The sequence below is a fragment of the Lynx rufus genome, unplaced genomic scaffold (genome assembly GCF_022079265.1).
Source record: "Lynx rufus isolate CCGP_SWC_20201006 ecotype Redwood Valley unplaced genomic scaffold, mLynRuf1.p SCAF_8, whole genome shotgun sequence".
NCBI lineage: Eukaryota > Metazoa > Chordata > Mammalia > Carnivora > Felidae > Lynx > Lynx rufus.
The window spans coordinates 65,510,483-65,526,612 of record NW_025814896.1 but is presented as its reverse complement, the minus strand read 5'-3'; the positions used below and the strand labels follow the sequence as shown (position 1 = coordinate 65,526,612).

The following is a 16,130-nucleotide window of genomic DNA, read 5'->3' as shown; positions in this document are numbered from 1 at the left end:
TTATTAATGACTCCATAAGTCTGTCCTCCTGTTCTCTTCGTCTTTTGTACCTATTACTCATTAAAATTATGCTCTCAGAAAAACCTACTTATGATACTTAGTGCTTGTGTAACTCAAGCTTTAATGCAAAAAAAAAAAAGAAGCTTTAATGGAGATAGAACAATTAAGATAGAAGAAACGGAAGAAGGCAATGCAGATGATTTCTCTCAATGTATATAGAAGTTGATATCACAGGGGCTATAATGTTCAAGAGTCACTGCTATAAATTAGCAAACCGGAAGCACTTAGAAAGAACATAACGCACCATTGGTAGACAGTTCAACTATGAAATAGATGAACAATCACAAATAGCTCTTGTTTTGTGCTCCTGAGATTTGAGAAATTCAAGTGGGTCATTAAAAATGTGAGTAAACGGGGGCGCCTGGGTGGCGCAGTCGGTTAGGCGTCCGACTTCAGCCAGGTCACGATCTCGCGGTCCGTGAGTTCGAGTCCCGCGTCAGGCTCTGGGCTGATGGCTCGGAGCCTGGAGCCTGTTACCGATTCTGTGTCTCCCTCTCTCTCTGCCCCTCCCCCGTTCATGCTCTGTCTCTCTCTGTCCCAAAAATAAATAAACGTTGAAAAAAAAATTTTTTTTTAAATGTGAGTAAACGCCTCAGAAGTCAAAATAGGAATATTAATAAAATTACTATTTGTAAAGGATAATTTTTCTAAGTGGTATGAGATGGTATATCTTAGGTTATGACTCTGTTAATACATATTTCCCATAATACATTTAACCTCTGTAAATACTTTGTGAAGTAGGTAGTATTATTTTTGCATTTTTATAGGAAACTGAGGCACAGAGAGGTCAAGTTACTTGCCCAAAGTCAGACATTTGGTAAGTAGTGAACTAGGATTAGACCAGGCAGATGGTTCTAGAGTTGCATTTTTCACCATTAGGTTATATGGTATGTAAAGGTCCTGTATTCTTGCTTTGGAGACTTGTTACTTTTTTTTCAGAGGTAAACTGGTCAGTGCTATGATACTTTTCTGTCTTAAGTTTTTCCGTTTAAGGGTTTATTTTGACTGGAATAAATTTATTGTGATTTAATTATACATTAAAAAAAAAAAACCAATCTGTAGTTCTTGCTTTTGTTTTCCCTCTTACCCATTTCTTAAAGGACTTTCAGCACTCCAGGATATTGAAACGGGAGTGCAGCATATTTTAGCAGACATGATTGCTAAAGACAAAGACACGCTTGACTTCATTCGGAAATTGTGAGTAACTCTTTTATAGAGTTCTCTGCTTTGTGGACTCATGCTGGTAAGGGTCATATGGTTAGTGCTAACACCAGTGTTCATTAAAAACTTTATTTTTGGACTGTTTTTTGGTAGCAGAACTCTTTGTTCAAGCAGCAGAGCCCTAATACATAAAACAGATAAAAGTAAAGTTGCTTTAATTGAATTCTAGGCAGGGCGCCTGGAACTCTGCCTGCTCATCCTCCTTACACTGAAACTCCTCAATGGAGGGCTGTGAGGAACAGTTTAAAAACTATTGTGTGGTTACACAGTGTGTGCTAGAGAGATCCATGTTCATTTAGAGCGGGTGGCATGCTTTGTGAACATATGTGATGTGTGTACTATACATGTATTATATAATATCATTTAACTTTAATATCAGGTGAAGATAAAAGTGTTGACCTCAAAATGAATTTCAGCTGATGGAGAGAGCAGCTTATCCATGGTATCACAGTCCCAATTTATAAGAGATTAAAACCTCATGACCTAAGCCCTACTTGGGCCTTTGGATTTTATGCCTCATTAAAGAAAGATATCTCAAAACCCTGTTTTAATATATTTTTCAGCTGTGTATCAGCAGACAAGACAGGGTTTTCCAGCAAAAACCTTTATGCTCTTACTCTTTCTCCACATCGCTGGCTGAGTGAGGTGTGCAGAGGAGAGGAAGGGGGGAGATGAACCCGTTGACTACCATCGCTTGTCAGGGTTTTTGTTAATCCAAGGGAGAGAACTTTCCTATTTCCTCAGTGGCCCTAGTAGGAATGAGTCAGAGAAGGAGAACTGCCCAGATTTTAATTGTGTTTTTGTAAGTAATTACACTGCTGAATTTGGCCTGTCGTTGGAAGCTGTCCCACCACATCCTCTTGTTTCCCTTCTTTTTAGCTTTTACTGGGCTCTGACTGCTTCACTCAGTGGTTAGGAAAGATATCTAGACTAGAATTACCGATCTGGTATCTGTAGATACCAGATGGTATCTGAACTGACATAGGCATTTTATAGGAGGATTGATATAGACATAGCTCTGGAGGACCTATGCTAGCATGAATGGGCAGAGTCCTCTTTTGATGGGTCAGTACATTTTTATAGTTGGGCATCATTTAAAAATTTTTTCATTTGGTAATGGCTTAAGTTTTTGCTAACGTTATTTCCATAAAAGGTGTTTCTTTACTAAGGCATAGTAATAACTATGCCTTAACTTTTTTTTTGTTAATTTTACATTAATAAAATATATTTGTAACTGCTTGTTTTGTGCATATTTATCTGAACAGGTGCCAAAATAGGTATATTTGCATCCAGTCATCTCTGGCGAAGGTGTCCTCAAAAAAAGTAAATGAGAAAGACGTTGATAAGTTTCTGCTCTACCAGAATTTTTCATGCAACATAAGAAACATCCAACATCATCAGGTAAATAAGGAAACTGCTTATCCATGCTGATAGTAATAATAATGATGATACTTTGAATTTGCCTACTACTTTGGTTTTTAAGGAATTAAAGTTTTTAAGGCAACCATTTTTTTTTCATATAAATTCTTATAATATTGTCATATCCTTCCCATTTCAAAATGGGGTAACTCAAGACCCAGAAAAGTTGCTAACATTGAGAATTATTAGTAGAGCTGACAATACACTACTTCAGATATTTTGACTTTCTGGCTGGTGATCTTTTGTATTAGACTTTGCTTCTCAGTGTGCTTGGATTTGAGCTCAATTCTGGATCTTTTTCATATGACATACAAATTAGAGGTATTCTGATTTAGAATAAAGTGTGAGAGATCTCACTTAGTTGTATAAACATAGTTGTTTTATCTCAGTGTTTTAATTTCATTTTTCAGTTTACTGATTTTTTTCCTAATTGTAGTCATAGGTTGTCTCTACAGTGTATAAAGTGGCTTTTATGTCACATAGGGGAAAAAAAGATTATTTACAAACTGAAATTTTAATTACTGTTTTTTTACCTATGTAGCTACTTTTACCAGTGTTATTTCTTTGCATACTTTTGAGCTATTGTCCAGTGTCTTTTCATTTCTGCCTAAAGTAATTCCTGTAACAATTAAATGTAGGGCTGGTCTATTAGTGACAGACTCCTTCAGTTTTTGTTCATCTGTAAGGTCTTAATTTCTCTTTCTTTTTTAAAATATATTTTTAATTGTGATAAAATACATGTAACATATGTGTTTAACTTATAATCTTACCATCCTGGTTTTTTTTTTTTTAGCTTTTTTTTTTAATGTTTATTTATTTTTGAGATAGAGACAGAGCATGAACGGGGGAGGGTCAGAGAGAGAGGGAGACACAGTATTCAAAGCAGGCTCCAGGCTCCAAGCTGTCAGCACAGAGCGAGATGCAGGGCTCGAACTCACGGACCGTGAGATCATGACCTGAGCCAAAGTCGAAAGCTCAACGGACTCAGCCACCCAGGCACCCCATTTACCATCCTGTTTTTAAATGTACAGTTCAGTATTGTTAAGTATATTCACATTGTACAGCCAATCTCCAGAAATTTTTCAGGATATAGAATTCGTGGTTGACATTTTTTTTCCAGCAGTTTGAATTTATCATCCCACCGTCTCGTGGCTTCCATGGTTTTGATGAAGAATCAGCTGTTGATCTTATTGAATCCTTAACACATAATGAATTACTTCTCTTACTTCTTTGAGGATTCTCTGGCTTTAGGTTTGGACAGTTTGATTATAATGTGTCTCACTGTGGATCTCTTTGAGTTTATCCCTCTTGGGATTTATTATGATTCTTGGGTGTGTTGATGAATGTTTTTTTATCAAAACTGGGAAATTTGGGGCCATTATTTCTTCAAATATTCTTTCTGCCTCTCTCTTCTCTCCTGGGTCTCCTGTTATATGTATGTTGGTATACTTGATGGTGTCCCATAGGTCTCTCAGACTCTGTTTATTTGTTTATTTTTCTTCTCAGACTTCATAAATCACAATTGACCTATCTTCAAGTTTGCTGATGAAATTCTGCTTCCGCTTGCTCAAATTAACTATTGAACCCTTTTAGTAAATTTTTCATTTCAGTCATTGTAGTTCTTGGCTCAGAATTTCTATTTGGTTTCTTATAATTCTCAACTCTATTTATATTCTGTTTTTGTTGAGACTGCATTCTCTTAATTCCCTTTAGGTCTCTGTCCATGATTTCCTTGAACTTGGAGCATATTTAAAACAGTGGTCTAATTAAGACTAATGTCTGAGCTTCTTCAAGGATAGTTTCTGTCAGTTTCTTTTTTTTCCCCTGTAAATGGGTCATACTTTACTGTTTCTTTGTATGCCTTGTGGTTTTATGCTAAAAACTTGACATTCTGAGTGTTACACATTGCCAACACTGAAAATCAGATCTTCCCCCCACCCCCATCCTTGGTATATGTTGCTGCTACCTTTGGTGGGGAGGTTTGTGGATTTTTTTGTTGTTGTTTAGTGCCTTCTGAATTATTTTTGAAACATCTGTATTCATCTTTGTCATGTGTGACCACTGACATTTCTTCCATTAGCTTTGTGGACAGCTAGTTATTTGACAGAGGTTTTCTTAATGCCTGGAGCCAAAACAAAAAACAAACTCTCCCCAGTTCTTGCAGATTGGCTGTGTGTGGGTAGTCCTTCAACATTGGCCTAGAAAGGCTGTTTACATCTCTGCCTTAGCTTTCACTTCCTGTTTGCATGGAGCCCAAAGGTCCGTCAAAGGTGAAAGCTTAAGGTCTTTTCAGAGTGTGTGTCTTGTCCCAAGCATGCACGCAGACTCCCGGATTCTCTAATCTATGCAGGAACTTTACAAAGACTCTTTCCCCTTTAGTATCTAATTTTCAAGCCTCTTTTTCATTGAGGTTTTTTTGACGTTTGTTAGTTGCCCTGACTGTAATCCCTACATCTACTGTTAGCCCTCACCCCTCAACACTGTGGCACAATTATTTGCCTTTAAATACTTCTAACAAATGCCACTCAGGAAATGGCTTCTGTCCTGGGGAAGCTCTGAGGCAAAACAAAGGCCAGCCCTTGAGTCTGTCCTTCAGGGAGCCATCAAACAGGTCAAAACACAAGATCACAAATTTTTGAGAATATGATCCATGTCGCTCCCTCTGGCCCTAGCAACCTGCCCTAGGAATGAGGCTGTTATCTTCATGGCCGCTGCTCATCTACAGAGCGGAGGAGAGCAAATGGTAAGTTCAAAGTGCTCTTTTACCAAGATTCTGTGGCTTCTTGTTTCTTTAAGTGTTCCTCTGGTTGTTATAAGCTTTTTACTAGGGTCCAGAGTTCTGAAAAAGTTGATTCTGACAGTTTTTGCCAGCTTATTACTATTGTAGTAGGATGGACTTTTGGAGTTCCCTACTCTACCATGTTAGTGATGTCTTATGTAACAGCATCTTTAAAGTGTGATATTTAGTCCCCTTGCTCTATTCCAAAACCAGAATGTGGCTTTAACATTATAAAGTGTTCTTCTTTACTTCATTTAATGGTTTTTAGCTTAAAGTCTACATTGGTATCAGGATTGCAACCTGTATTTTCTTTCTTTTTTAAAAATTTTTTAATGTTTATTTATTGTTGAGCAAGAGAGAAGGAGGGACAGAGAGAGAGAGAGGGAGACAGAGGATCTGAGACAGACTCTGCACTGACGCAGGGAGCCTGATGTAGGGTTTGAGCTCACAAACTGCGAGATCATGACCTGAGCCGAAGTCAGACACTCAACCAACTGAGCCACCCAGGCTCCCCGCAACCTGTATTTTCTTAATGGATGTTGATTCCATTTTAATCTTAGCCCTACAGTTATATGAAATGCCTGGCCTTAGTCCTTTTGCCAAAACTTTCCAGTCCTCTTTTGGGTGAAGCTTATTCTCTAGTCAAATAGAGAGTTGGCAAAGTTTTTCTGTAGAGGACCAGAGAATAAATGTTTTAGATTTTCTGAGCCAGGTGGGTTTTCCGGCAATTACACAGCTGTCATTGCAGCATGAAAGCGGTCATAGATAATACACAAACGAGTGAGCATGGTTGTGTTTTAATAAAATTCTATTTATGAAAACAGGTGTTCATCTGGATTTGTCTCATGAACCATAGTTTACTGACCACTACTCTTCTGTATTTTTCAAGGATGGTATATATGAACAGTATTTTCTGAGTTCTAACACATTCACAATTGTTTCCTATGGGCTTGATACATGGACAGCTTGGATCAGTATATTTTTTCTTTTCACTTTCTTCCCTTAACTTTCTTAAATATGTTGCTCCGCTGTTGTCTTGCTTTCTTTGTTGTTTTAGAGAAATCAGATGGCAATCTAGTTCTGGTTCCTAGAAATGCCATAGATGTAGGTCCTATGTTATTTTATTTTCTTTATTAAGGTTTTATTTTATTTTATTTATTTATTTTTAATTTTTATTTATCTTTGAGACAGAGAGAGAGAGAGTGACAGAGCGCGAGCAGGGGAAGGACAGAGAGAGAGGGAGACACAGAATCCAAAGCAGGTTCCAGGCTCTGAGCTGTCAGCACAGAGCCTGACATGGGACTCAAACTCACAAACCTCAAGATCATGACCTGAGTGAAGCTGGATGCTTAACTGACTGAGCCACCCAGGCGCTCCTTATTTTTAAATGGTTATGTATTTATTTTGAGAGAGAGTGATTACATGTGAGTGGGGTAGGATCAGGGAGAGAAGGAGAGAGGGAGAGAGAGAATTCCAAGCAGAACCTGATGCAGGGCTCTATCTCACCACGGTGAGATGATGACCTGAGCTAAAATCAAGAGTTGGGTATTTAACTGACTGAGCCAGTCAAGTGTCCCTCTTTATTAAGGTCTTATAGGAAGATGAGGGGGAGATTTGGAATCAAGAGATTGCCAGTTTTTCCAAACTTGGAAGTGCTCACTATAAACATTTTTAAAATTGAGTTTTTTCTTCCATCTGCATTTTACTGTTAAAAGAGAGGATAATGAAAAGATTAGAGTACATTACTTTTTGTAGGATATTTCTCATCATAACAGCTGTTAATGTTTGTAACTTATGATGATACAGATGTGAAAAGGTGTTTTTTTGGTGTAAGGTAACATGGAGATTATCCTACAAATTTTTCTTGAACACTTATTTTATATTAGTTCCTACTTGGAGTGTAGAGGTGACATGGTCTTTGCTCTTGTTGTATTATTTATATGTTCTAGATCTAACTCTTTTATGTGATAACTGATTTGCAAAACTTTTCTTCCATGTTATGTGTTCTCTTTTCACTTTCTTTTTTATTTTTAATTTTTTTAATGTTTATTTATTTTTGAGAGAGACAGCATGAGTGGGGAGGGGCAGGGAGAGGGAGACACAGAATCCGAAATAGGCTCCAGGCTCTGAGTGTCAGCACAGAGCCCCACGTGGGGCCCTAGCCCATGAACCGCGAGATCATGACCTGAGCTGAAGTTGGATGCTTAACTGACTGGCCACTCAAGGCTCCCCTCTTTTCACTTTCTTAATTGTATCCTTTGAGGTATAATGTTATTGAAGTCCAGTCTGTTTACTTTTTTCCTTTAGTGATTGGTCATGTAGTATTATATCTAAAACCTTACCTAATTCATGGTCACAAGGATTTTCTCTTATATTTTCTTCTAAGAGTTTTATAGATTTAGTTCTTATGTTAAGGTCTAAGGTCAGTTGTGAACAATTTTTGTGTATGATGTGAGGAAGGCAACCAGCTTCATTTTTTTTGCAGTCAAATACCGTACCCCTGTAGCTTCATTCTTTTGAACGTAGCTATCCAGTTGTCTGGGCGTCACTTGTTGAAAAGACTGTATTTTCCCCAATGAACTATCTTGGCATCCTTGTTGAAAATCAGTTAATTCTGGGCATATGCATTTATTTCTAAACTCTTTTAATTTTATTCTACTAAGCTATGTATCTATCCTTATGCCTGTACCACACAGTTGTGATTACTGTTAGCTTTGTAATAAGTTTTGAAATCAGAAGGTGGGAGTCCTCCAACTTTGTTCTTCTTTTTCAAGATTGACTCTGGGTTGCTTGAACTTCTATATGAATTGTAGAATTAGTTTGCCAGTTTCTGGAGAGAAGCTAGCTGGAATTTGATAGGTGTGCATTGAATCTGTAAATCAATTTGGGGAGTATTGCCATCTTAGCAATATTAAGCCTCTGGTTCACGAACATGGGATGTTTTTCCATTTCTTCAATTTCTTTTAACAATGTTTTGTAGTTCTCAGAGTTTATGTTTTGCATGTCCTTTGTTAAATTTATTCCTAAGTATTTTATTCCTTTTGTTGCTATGGTAAATGGAATTAAAAAAAATACTTTCAGAATGCTTACTGCTAGTGTGTAGAAAGTGATTATCCTGAAATCCTGCTGAACTCCTTTTTTTAGTTCTGATAGCTTTATGGTGAATCCCTTAGGGTTTTCCATATATAAGATCATATTATCTGCAAATAGATATATTTCTTTCTTTTCAATTTAGGTGTCTTCTTTTTCTTTTTCTTGCCTAATTACTCTGGCTAGAACCTCCAGTACAATGTTGAAAATAGAAGTGGCAAGAGTAGACCCTTGTAATCTTAGAGGGAAGGCATCCAGTCTTTCACCATTAAATATGATGTTATCTGTGGAGTTTCTGTATGTGATTTTTATAGCATTGAAGAAGTTGCCTTCTATTTCTAATTTGTAGAGTGTTTTTATCATGAACAAAGCTGGAATTTTGTCAGATATTCTTTCTGCATATATTATGTAAGAAGATAATTGTGTAATTTTTGTTTTTTATTTTATGGGTATCATGTATTATGCTAGTTGATTTTTGGGTGTTAAAGCAACTTTGCATTCCTGGAATAAATCCCTTTTGATCCTGGTGTGTAATCCTTTTTATATATTTATGAATTTGGTTTACTACTTTTTTATTGAGTATTTTCATGTCTATATTCATAAGAGATAATGATCTTAATTTTTTTCTTGCAATGTTCTTGTCTGGTTTGGGTATCAGTGTAAATAGAGTTGGGAAGTTTTCTATGGTATATTTTGGAAGGGTTTGTGAAGAATTGGTATTAATTCTTTAAATGTTTGGTCGAATTCTATGGTGAAGCTATTTGGGGCCTGGACATTTTCTTGTGGGAAAATTTTAAATTACTAATTCAGTCTTCTTTACTTAATTTAGATCTTTTTGGATTTTCTGTTTTTATTTTACTGTTTGGCAGTCTGTCTTTTTAAGAATTTTTTTCATTTTATTTATGTGATGTAATTTGACATGCAGTTGTTCATAGTATTCTGTTATGATCTTTTTTATTTCTCTAATTTCAATAGTAATGGCCCCTCTTGTTTTTGATTTTGGTAATTGGAATGCTTCCTCCCTTTTTTCTTGGTCTAGTAAAAGGTTTGTTAATTTTGTGACATTTTCAGAGAACCAACTTTTGGTTTTGCTAGCATTATTTTCTATTATTTTTCTGTTCTCTTTTTATTTTCCCTCTATATTATTTCCTTTCTTCTACTTGCTTTAGGTTTGTTTGCTCTTCTTTATTTTTTTTTTTAATTTTTTAATGTTAATTTTTGAGAGAGAGAGACAGCATGAGCAGGGAGGGGCAGAGAGAGAGGGAGACACAGAGTCTGAAACAGGCTCCAGGCTCTGAGCTGTCAGCACAGAGCCTGATATGGGGCTTGAACTCACGAACCATGAGATCATGACCTGAGCCGAAGTTGGATGCTCAACCTACTGAGCCACCCAGGTGCCCCTGTTTGCTCTTCTTTAAAGGAGTGTTTTTAATGTATTTTGAGACAATTACTCTTTTAATATATTCATTAAGAGATAGCTTGAACTGAATTTACATTTTTCCTTCATTTGTAATCTTTGTTATTTGGGACAGAGTAGTCTTAGAAAAATTATTATGTAAAATGAAGAAAATACATACCTCACTGGTGGCTTTGAAAATTAAATGAGGTAAGTATTTAAAGTGCTTAGATGGACTTGACAATTAGTAAATGCTAAATAAATGGTGACAGTAGTTACTATTCCACATGGGAATTTGCATGTTTGTAAATCTCAGCCATAAATTTTCACAAATGTGAAAAATATATTTTTTAACTCCAGATGATCAAAAATTTTCAGTTAATCAAATCTGAAATGAGATTCTTAGATCACCAAAGTCTCTTTCTGTGAATGTCATAGGCTTTTACCAGTATTTTATTAAAATAATTTTTTTTAATATAAAGAAGTGATTATTTTTAAATACATTTTGGTAAATAAATGAATGAAAAATTCATATAGCTCTAGACTCGATAACTGCTCTTTTATTTCACAAATGTTGACTGATTAAATTGACCATTTATATATTTTGTGGATCATCAGTCTTTGCCATATATGTTTGCATTCAGATCCTGGCAATTAACCGTGGGGAAAATTTGAAGATACTGACTGTTAAGGTCAACATTTCTGATGGCGTGAAGAATGAATTCTGTAGGTGGTGCATCCAAAACAGGTCTGTTTATAGATTTTTAAAGAATTTCTTTCTTTTCTAAAATAAATATAAATGTTGTGTATGTTTAAATAGGAAACAGGATGTATTGAGTATTTAAATAAATTATTCATATTACTTATCTCTAGGGAGAGGGATTTTTACTTAGTACTTTTTTGTACTGTTGGAATCTTATAATAAGAGTGTTTTCTCTTATGAAAAGCTAAATTAACAAAAACATGCTGTATATGACAGATCTGAAATGTTTTGATCATTAAGGATAATTGAAGCAAAACTATAATTTGTCACATATTATAATATAAATCTCTAAAGCTATACATGCAGTTTACCTAAAATATTTTGCACAGTAAAGATGATTGCAGTTAACATTAAATTTATTGGAAATTTCAGAGAAATCTCTAAGCTTATGTAACTTTTTATTATCTTTTTTCATTTGTTAACAGAACCTTTTAAAATTGCACCATATGTTTGTATAGAACTTCTAACTTTTAGTTTTCCCTCTTCAGAGTGTATTTGATCCTTATAACAATCTGGTTCGTTGGTAGAGCAGATTTGTAGCTGCCATTTTGCGAGTGAGAAAACTGATACAAAGGTCAAGAAGATTGCCTGGCAGTTAGGATATATAGTTCTGTGTAACCTTAAGTTAGGGAGATTGCTGGGAAAGCTATTTGAAGAGTCGGATGAATTTTTCTTTGAGAGGAACCAGTACTGTGTACTTTAGAAATTAGCTCTCTCATCCAACATAGTACTTTCATCAATTCATTGGAAGCCGCTTTGCCAAAAACCAGTTCCATGAAGGATTAACTTGCTTAATGACCAAATAATGCTAACCAAGGACTCATGAAGTGAAATGTCTATCTCAATGTTACTCAGTAGGTAAATTGTGTAAGCTAATTATGTTATAGCCATACATGGAATTCTGTGCAGCCATCTTGAAAAGTTGAGATAGAGCTGAACTTGAGATACAAACATGTCTTACTGGGTTAAAAAGACAGCTTATAATTAGTATTTATAGTATGGTTTCATTAATGGCAAAAAATGTCTGTGTGTAAGAACATTTTTTGGAAAAATACAAATGATCTATTCCATAGCTCTGGTGTGAGATTTTAATTTTCTGTTGTATACTCTCCTGTGGATTTTGTAGGTGTTTTTTTTTAGTGAATGTTTATTTTCTTTGTAAACAAATAAATTTCATTAAAAATAAAAAGGAAGTAAATACCTAAAAGAAATCATAGATTTAAACAGTAGTGTGAAGAAATTAGATAGTTTTAATTTAAAATATGATGAAACTCTGAGATAGTTGCATAGAAAGAACAAAATCTTGAGGCCCCTGGGTGGCTCAGTTGTTAAGCGTCTGACTCCTGATTTTGGCTCAGGTCACAGCCCTGCATCGGGGTCTGTGCTGATGGTGCGGATTGGGATTCTCTCTATCCCTCTTTCTCTGCCCCTCTCCCACTCGGCTCTCTCTCTCTCAAATGTAAATAAGTAAACATTTAAAAACAAAACAAAAAAACCCAAAATTCTAAGAAGCAAATATATCTGAGTTTGAATTCCAGTTATATTACTTCTTACCCTTGTGACTATGAGCATGTTATTTCTTTCTCAGTTTCATTATTGTCTAAATGATAAGTAATACCTTTTTCACATATTTGAGAGAAGTAAATGATAGTCCATTTAATTGTGTAGCCTTCAGTGGTATCTTTTATTACAAAGTAGTGGGATTATTGTGCATATTTCCTTTTTAGAAATATCTTTTTTTTTTTATTTTTTTTTAAATTTTTTTTTTTCAACGTTTATTTATTTTTGGGACAGAGAGAGACAGAGCATGAACGGGCGAGGGGCAGAGAGAGAGGGAGACACAGAATCGGAAACAGGCTCCAGGCTTTGAGCCATCAGCCCAGAGCCCGACGCGGGGCTCAAACTCACGGACCGCGAGATCGTGACCTGGCTGAAGTCAGACGCTTAACCGACTGCGCCACCCAGGCGCCCCAGAAATATCTTTTATAAATAGGGGGACAACTTCCTAATAAGGAAGTATTAGTTATGGTTTTAGCCTATTATCTTCATACTGAGTAGGTGTTAAGGAGTGGTTTCCTTACAGTGATTTAAATGGTTTTTCTTGGTTCATCTATATTTTATTTTATTCAATTCTTCCTCAATTGAATAATTGGTAATATTATTTAACCTATACTATAATACTTTACTATGGTATAGTGATATGTTTCAGTTACATTCTAGAAGCTTCTCTGTATATAGATAATTGAAGAAACACTTCTATGGGAAGTAAAGACCCGAAACAAGAGCTAGCTAAATTATTTCTCTGGGAACCAAAGAAACATTCTCAGGGAATTGTTTTCTTTTTTTTAAACACATTTGAATGACTGGAGATGCTTACTCAAATCTTTCCTTCTTCATCCTCTTCTGTTTTGTTTATTCTCTATGCCCCTTCTTCTTTCACCTTCCACCTCTCTCATGTATTCATCCATTCAGGTTATATGCTAGATGCTGGGGATCCACCTGTAGCCTTATGCTACAGATAAATACGCTGTTTGTCCTTGGTGACAATATAGTTTAATGGAGAAGATCCTGACAAGTGGTTAAGGGTATGCTGAGGTCATAAAGGAGAACTGCAGTGTTTCATGAGTCTGTAACAGGGAACCCTAATGGAGTCTGGGTTGCATGCATATGTAGGTCAGAGACAGAAGGAGAGGAACAAAAAGCAACATGAAATGACAATTGACTTGTAGGCATGGGCCGGATTGATCATACCTAGCTTTCTAGACAGGGAAGGATTTTGTTCTTCTTTATCTTAAAGGTAATGGAAAGCCAATAAAAGGTTTAAACAGAGGATTATCATAATGATCAGTTTGCATTTTAAGATCACTCTGGCTCAGTATAGGGAATTATTTGGAAGGAAACCAGAGTAGATGTGGGGGCAAGAGATAAGGTTTAAGGAAGACTGTTGAGGCTTCCAGAAGAATCAGATAGGCAATGTTAAGGATTCCTGGTTTCTTCCTACTAGCAATGGGGAAACCTTGGTTTGGCCTTAAAGGGAATGACCCCCAGCAGATATCAGGTACATACATCTAAAAAAATCTCTCCTTTAGGGCCTTCCTGCCTCTAAGGACTGTCTTCCTATCTTATTGTCTCATGACCCAGGACTGTGTTGTCTCCTAACTTGCCAAGCTCCATAGCATGATGTGTAAGACGCTTAGTGATCTGAGCTCTGCCATGTTTTCTAGCCCCCTCTACCCCCACACCTGCTCCTGGCAGTTATGCTCTAGCAGTACTAATCTACTTGTAGTCACTTAGACTCATCATGTGCTTTCATGCCTCTGTGCTTTTTCATATGCTATGGTTTCTTACCAGTATGCTTTTCTTTCTGGGTCTTGTTTGATAAAGCACAGTTAATTTTTTCAAAACCCATCTCAGATGCTTCTTCTGGGACATCTTTCTTGACATTGGGCTCTCCAAATTAATAATAATGGTAATAATAATATTAATTTTAATATTAATTATGTGTATCCAATTCATATCCTACTCCTCCCTACCCCTCATGCCCTCAGATAAAGGTGACAGTAGAGAGTTACAGAGATTTGTGTGGAAAGATGTATGTCCTGAAAGCACTTTCATTTAAATTAAAAAACAAAACTATATGCTACTCAGATAATAATCTTCTATGGAAGGGATTCAATTAGTTATTATGAAATCTTTGGTATACTATATAATTGATTCTTGAATGTTTATTCACTGAAGTTTAGTTAATTTCCTACCTGAGATAAGTAAGGGAGATGACAGTGTCTCTAAGGTATATTAATGGTTTATTTTATTATTATTTATAAAGTAAATATTTATTAGTGGTTTATATTTAAGAGTCATTGAAGGGCAAGGGCAGAGATACTCTAGATGGATGGAAACACAGAAGGGGTAAGGCTGAATCTGTCCTTTTTAGCTTATGCTTTTCTCTTACTGTTCTCTATCCAGTGTCCACTAACATTTGATTCTCTGACATTTATATCGATCAGCATGTGTGCAGATACACTGCATGGTAGAGCACTACAGCCTGAGGAGTAGAGTGAGTTCTACTCAGGAATGGCAAGAGGCAAGAGTTAAAACAGAGTTTGTCCTTTGCTCAGTCTGCTCTCTCAGGAAGAGATAAAGAAATGGGGCAAAGAGGATACATGTTTGTCTTAGCTTTGATGCCATAACAAAATACCATAGACTAGGTGGCTTAAAGAACAGAAATTTATTTTCTCCCAGTTCCGGACACTGTAAAGTCAAGGTGCAGGCTGATTTGGTTTCTGGTGAGAACCCTCTTCTCGGCTTGTAGACTGCTGCCTTCTCACTGTGTCCTCACCTGACTGGGAGAGAGAGGGATGGAGAGAGGGCAGGCTCTCTGATATCTTTTCTTTCAAGGCACTAATGCCATCATGAGGGCCCTTACTCTCACTACTGTATTTAAACCTAATTATCTCCCAAAGGCCCTATCTCCAAATAACATCTCACTGGGGGTTAGAACTTCAATATATTCATTTTAAGGGACATAATTCAGTTCACAGCAGTGCATTAGTCATTTTCTGGTGACTTTTTTTTTTTCTGGTGACTTTTTTATATCTTAATATTTTCACCATTATTAATAATGCTTCGGGAGACTCTTCCCAGAATAAGAAAGTTTTTTCCTCCTTTAAGTTTTATGTATGGATGTGGTTACCAGGTTTTTAAAAATAAGAACTCCAGATGTCATAGTAATAATTTCCAGACATCACAGTCTTTCCTCACAGATTATGTTACTTTGGCTTCGATAAAGTTTCCCCCTCTTCTGTTCCACTTCCTCTCCCCTCTTCAGGAGCCCTTTCATGGTCTTGTTATTGTTACATCAGTTTTAGTGTAGGCTTTTCTTTTTTGCAGGTGGAGACCACGTGGCTTTGCAAGGCCGGAGTTAATGAAGATCTTACACAGTTCACTGGATGATTCTTTTAAACGCCTTATTTATCCTCTCCTCTGTAGAGAGTTCAGGTATGCATCTTATTTAATTTTATATACCATTTATTATTATGTATGGTAATACATACATTACCATTAAAGCATGAAGTAAATATTTGTTGATCCACTAACCAGTCCAAAGAACTGAGTCAGAATCACAAAGTAATTATAGTTAAGTCTCGATTTCAATCTGTAGAGGCAGTCACATGCATAGATCACAAAACGTAACTCTTAGTTACAACATACTTTTCAAATCTTGACCACTTAATGTATACCCCTTCCAGTCTTACAATACCAGTTTTGCACTTTGACAGCCAAGACAAGCAAATGGTTTTATTGATGAGAGATTTGACTTGGGAATAATAAACCAAGAAGTTAATGAAGAATTTAGTTGGAAGCGGTTTTTGGAGATAAGAGAACCAAAGACACCATAAGGA

General features: G+C 36.2%; 1 protein-coding gene across 2 annotated transcripts in view; it reads left to right on the top strand.

Annotated features, from left to right (window-relative positions):
• Positions 1 to 16,130, top strand: part of SRBD1 (S1 RNA binding domain 1) — a 192,504-nt gene that overhangs the window by 26,119 nt on the left and 150,255 nt on the right. For both annotated transcript variants that reach the window (XM_047068610.1, XM_047068609.1), the window contains exons 7-10: positions 1,161 to 1,257; positions 2,547 to 2,682; positions 10,610 to 10,713; positions 15,619 to 15,726. In XM_047068610.1, the coding sequence (XP_046924566.1) occupies positions 1,161 to 1,257; positions 2,547 to 2,682; positions 10,610 to 10,713; positions 15,619 to 15,726 (445 nt within the window). The remainder of the gene's footprint in view (positions 1 to 1,160; positions 1,258 to 2,546; positions 2,683 to 10,609; positions 10,714 to 15,618; positions 15,727 to 16,130) is intronic.